Source organism: Micromys minutus, assembly GCF_963924665.1.
Source record: "Micromys minutus genome assembly, chromosome: X".
NCBI classification, from domain to species: Eukaryota; Metazoa; Chordata; class Mammalia; order Rodentia; family Muridae; genus Micromys; species Micromys minutus.
In genome coordinates this window covers 43,467,753-43,472,990 of record NC_137970.1, presented here as the reverse complement: position 1 = coordinate 43,472,990, position 5,238 = coordinate 43,467,753, and the positions used below count along the sequence as shown (strand labels likewise).

At 43.6% G+C, this 5,238-nt stretch overlaps 1 protein-coding gene across 1 annotated transcript; it reads right to left on the bottom strand.

Moving 5' to 3' along the window:
• Positions 1–281: 281 nt before the first annotated feature.
• On the bottom strand, positions 282–2,641 carry LOC308415946 (G-protein coupled receptor 83-like; the record flags this gene model as incomplete). The annotated part of the gene is made up of 4 exons (XM_080910957.1): positions 282–1,002; positions 1,409–1,542; positions 1,925–2,050; positions 2,252–2,641. The coding sequence occupies 4 exons, from the start codon at positions 2,639–2,641 to the stop codon at positions 282–284; spliced, it is 1,371 nt and encodes a 456-aa protein (XP_080767083.1).
• Between the last annotated feature and the right edge of the window lie 2,597 nt (positions 2,642–5,238).

Here is a 5,238-nt window from a genome sequence, read left to right as displayed (position 1 = left end):
TTCTCATAAATGCATCTGCAAAGTAAGTACGGTAAGTAAGTCAACAAATTCCTTCAGGGTATGGCACAGTCAGTTTTCTCAAGTATGACACAGCAGACTAATCAATTAGAGTTCTGCTGCCAGAACTATGAATCAAAACCATAAATGGATTTGTGAGGCTGCATGTGATATTACAACACAGTCCTCAGCATCTAAGTTAAAGGATATCCCATCTCTGACTGAATTGTCTGTGCCAAGGTACTCATTAAAGAGGATTCTGGTGGATCAGGTGGTTACCCAGCTTAGTGACTGCTAGTCTGCATGTGGATGCAAAAGTAAGTATCCCGGGTTGAAGGCCCTGGTTCTTCATCTAGAGAGGGATCTGGGTCTTCCCATTCCCCTTGGACAGAGACCTGGGAATTATCCCCTGTAGCCAAACTGGGATCCTCCAAAACCTGGGGCTCTGGAACAGCCAAGGGAACTCGTAGCAGTGAAGATGTCTGGAGCTCCCTAAGCTCATGACTCTCCTGTGGTTTTATTTGCTGAACCTGGGAGTTACTACATACAAACAGTGATTGCATCCTGAAAGATGATATAGATCTTAGTCTGGCACGGAAGCTCCTGTTGAGCCAACAGTAGATGAAAGGATTGTAGCAGGTGCTGCTCATTGCAAACCAATGGAAGGCATAGAAAAGCACACTGTCATTTTCTACACCTGCACTGGAAATAAGAACCACATAGAAATTAAGTGGAAACCAACAAACTGCAAAGACCAATACAATAAGTATCAACATCCGGATGCTCTTCTTGCGCTTCTGGTAGTGTGCCATAAGCTGACGAGCAGATGCATCACCAATAGCATTTTGAATCCACAACCTCTTGCCCAGGTGAGAATAGGTTACAACAATCACCAGAAGTGGCAAGATATACAACAAGACAAATGTCCCAAGGTCCACATACTTCGAAACCAGTGTGCTGGGTCCAGGAAAGGAAGGGAGGCAGTAGCTCCTGAATTCACCTTCCCTGAAGGAAAGCAGAAGAGAAGTTAGGGAACAAGAGTAACTGAGTAAACACCAGAACACTTCTACTAGCTAATTTGCAGAGTATGTCAACACAAAATCCCAGACACTTGAAACTTTAGGACTTAATTTCTTTAATTTTAACATTAAGAAGATTAAGTAAAATGTTATCTCTTCCATATCTAGTCTATGTATAGAGCAAACTGAAGACAACCAGATTTTTCATTGCCAGTGATGTTGATTGCCCATCTTCTTGGTTCCACTAACACATCGGAATAGAAAATGGAACCACATTTTCTATTCTGGAAAGTGGGGAAGTGATGAAAGTGAAGTTAAGAACATTACAAATGTGAACTTCCTGAGAGTCTCTAGAAAGGAAAAGGTGAAATTATCCACAATGTCTCACTTACATGTTGACGAAAGTGAACAGATTTTGGTAAATTGCATGCGGCAGAGCAAGGAACACTGCAATGCTCCAGATCACAGCAACAACAACTAAGCTTTGGTTGTGTGTTAGCCTTGGTTTCATTGGGTGCAGAATTACCTACAAAAGAGAAGCAACAGCCTTCAGGAATCAGTCCAGGTCCGTGTGGTTTTGCATAATCATACACAGGTTAATAAGTTTCTGCTTGGGCTACAGAATTTACTTGAACTATTCATTTATTTATTCCAATATAAACACAGATGGATTAAAGGTAGCTTAGGCAGAAAAGAGAGAATGCATAAAACACACATATACAGTCTCAAGCTCTGAAATTCTAAATGGTTTCCAGCTATAAGAGTATATATGACAGTGGAGAAAGTGTCTGAAAACATCTATTCTCAAAGATGTCTCCACCCTGTAGATTCTGTAAGATGTCTAAACTTCCTAGCCATTTCTCACTCCCTGCACTTAAGTGTTCATAAGTGTCCTCAAGTCATCTTACCCGGTGCCGGTCCATGGCAACTGCCATCAGTGTAAGAGTTGAAACATGGAGGGAGCAGTACTGAGCAAACCGACTGACATGACACATGATCCTACCAAAAACCCACTGTCCACTCAGGAAACGAGCCTAGGGTAAGAAAGCAACAAGAAAAGGGGAAAAGAGAACAAGTTAATTGATAATTGCGCTTGAGCATTGAGGAGAAGCTAGAGTACAGAATGGAGGGACCAGGCATGCATATTCCTGTTTGTTTTCTAAGTTCCATCACCTACACCCAAAATGGAGCAACTTCATTCTTGTGCTGAAAACAAGTCTGTATAAATGACTCACCAGAGCAAATGGACTGTTGAGCAGAATTATCAAAATGTCAGATATTGCCAGATTGAAGATGAGAAGGCCTGTTGATTTCTTGATTTCCTTGTGCTTGACAAAAACTTGGCATACCAGGGAGTTGCCAAAAAGAGATATCATTATGATGACAGCATATGCAAAAGTCAGCACAATCTTTGCCATGATGTGGGGATTGCCTCCTAGCCATTTAGTGACCATTCCTGTCGTCCCTCCCCATTCTACACTGGAGATATTGGTTCCATTCTGAGTTGTGTGATTGCAGTTTGGATCCTCGATTGATGGAACCCAACTGACATTTTCTCCAAGCCAATCAATGGCACTTTCCATTTGTAACAGGAAAGGAGATGCTCCCTTAATGGAAGTGTTCATTTTTGTGAGAGGAGGAGAATTAGGCAGGGACCATAAAGGATATATATGCTGAAGTCTTTTCCAAATCCTTGCCAACAGAAACTCCTGGTTCCACCTAAAATGGGAAGGATAAAACACATTAGCATTGTATAGAACAGTGGGTCCAATAAAGAAGCCAGGTGTTTCAGTTCAGTTTCACTAACATGATAGAATCATGGGAAGCCAATTAGATCACAAATAGTTGTACAGCCTGTATTCTTACTATGATAGTATATAAATATTGCCTAAAACAGTCACTGCTTTCTAATACATATTCCATTAATTAATTAATTGTTTATTAATTAATGCCTAATCAAATCTAGGTTATTGAGGTTTATCAGGATAGGTATACTGTATTATTTCCTTAGAGTTGTAGGATTATGGAAGTCTGACCTTTCTACCTTGCTTTGTAGAGAATTTTATATAAATAAAATGATCAAACCAGAAGAAATGGGTTTTAAATAGTTGCTTTGTCTTTAACTGCAAAGACTATTACCTATTTAATATAGGATGAGGGAAGTAATGTGTATGTTTGCATATATGTAAAAGGGCAGGATGTCAGAGACTGTAAACTGTGGAATTGGTTATACTGGGGAAGAGTCACAGATTTTCCTTGATTTTCTCTCTTCTTCTCACCTCTTTCTGGCTCTTTCTCCAAACCACAAAATCTACTATGGGAAAATTTGGATGTAGCTGAGTGACACTAAGGATGCCTGAGAAAGTGGGTTTCATACTAAACACTCCACAATTACATCACATATATTTTAATCAGAGTGCCCCCCCCTTGTTATTCCTGAGCTGGTAATGCTAAAGCAGAAGGACCACAAATTTGAGGACAGCCTGGGCTGTAATAAGCAGTTCCAAGTGGAGATGTATAGTGTTAACCAGTCTCAAAAAGGCCTGTGTTATGAGGAAAATCCTTATGCTAATGTTTGGGATCCTTTTTGACCACATAGAGTTCGTAAAATTCTCTTCTGATTGAGGGGCAATCAGTCTGTGGTACGTGGCTCTGAGCAAGGGGTGCCCCAACACAGCATCTAAATAAGCCAGGTTTTGAGCTTTAAGGTTTGAGCTTCTGCCCCTCCCTTTGTTGCAGGGCCTATGAGGGGTGGGGGAGGGAGCTCCAAGCGGTTTCTGGAATCTTCTAAACCATCAACTGGGGAAGGGTTTGAAAACTCGAGATTATTTTTGTGAAGAACTACTTCTCTTCAGCAACACTTCTCTTTAGTCAAACGGTCAGAAGGGGGCAGTGAAGAGGAATATATAATTTCATTCATAGCCCCTTCCCCAAATTTCAGGAAGGCGGTGCTTTAAAGAACCACTAACCAAGTCATCTTGAGACCTCGAGGGTGGTTGCTATTGGTGACCACCCCTCAACCTCCAGCAACACCCTGGAGACTGAAATCCTAGAGTTCTAATTATAGAGATTTGTTCTTTACTGTCTTGCTGGTAGAAAGGATGACAGAACGCTAATTCCTCTCTACCCCATATTGGGGCCCCCTCCCCAGTTATGAAACAAATCATTCCAGCGGAGAAGGGTTCCTGTTGGAGACATAGACCTGACGCCAGCCCTTTGCAGCCCACCTTCTCCCTGGAGAGCGAGATAGGGAGGAGGGTGAGGGGTCTGGGAAGAGAATACATATCCTGCATCTCTAAAACTGGCAGCTGGCTTTCCAAGTCATGAGGTCAAGCTTACAGTTTGTGTGTACTTTGATGCGCAAGAAATCACCACTACCATCACCCCCTCCACTCCCAGCAGCACAGTAACAACAAGAATAACAACAACAAAACAGCGTTTTATTATTTTAGAAGTGCTAAAACACCCAGAAACCCAAGAATGAGATGAGATTTAGTAAATAGAAAGGAGCGCTTTCAAACAGGCTTTGGAACAGATATCCTCACTTTTCAGAAGTGCCAGGATCCCTGATGGTAGAACAGACAAAATAGGAGGGAATTTCTAGAGACTCACCCAGAGCTCTTAAGAATTTGGTATTTTGCGCTTGCAGATAACCTGTGGAAGAAACGCATCCCGGAAAAAAATACAGGATGAGGACACGGGGGTGTGGGCGCCGAGGGGACCTGGGGCTGCCATGTCCCCAAACCTTTCTATTTCACTGGCAGTCTGACTTGATATACCCATTTCCCTGTTTACCTGTTCTCAGTCGCAGGGACAGCAGCGCACCCCCACAGATCTTCAGCTTATCCTGTGAATGTCAGAGACTTACCTTAGAATCCAGAGGACTGGAAAGCTAGGAGTCTACCAGCCTCAGTCTGCTGGTCAGGCAGAGAAGAGATGAAGACGGACTGGAGGACTAGCGGACTAGCCGCCTGTCCGTCCAGGTCCGTGCTGCTTCAGAGCCTGAGGTGCCTCTGGCTCTGCGCACCACAGCCAACTGCCGCAGGCAGAGTCGTGCGCACTCCCCCGCGTCAGTGGGGACTGGGTAGTGACCCTCAGCAATAGGGGGCGGGGCCCCGCGAGGGCTGGCAGAGCTTTGCGCGAGACTTTGTCTGTACCACGAGATGCTGTCTGGGTCCGCAACACACAGGGTGGGGGGACTGGGGGGGGCACAGGTGGCCTC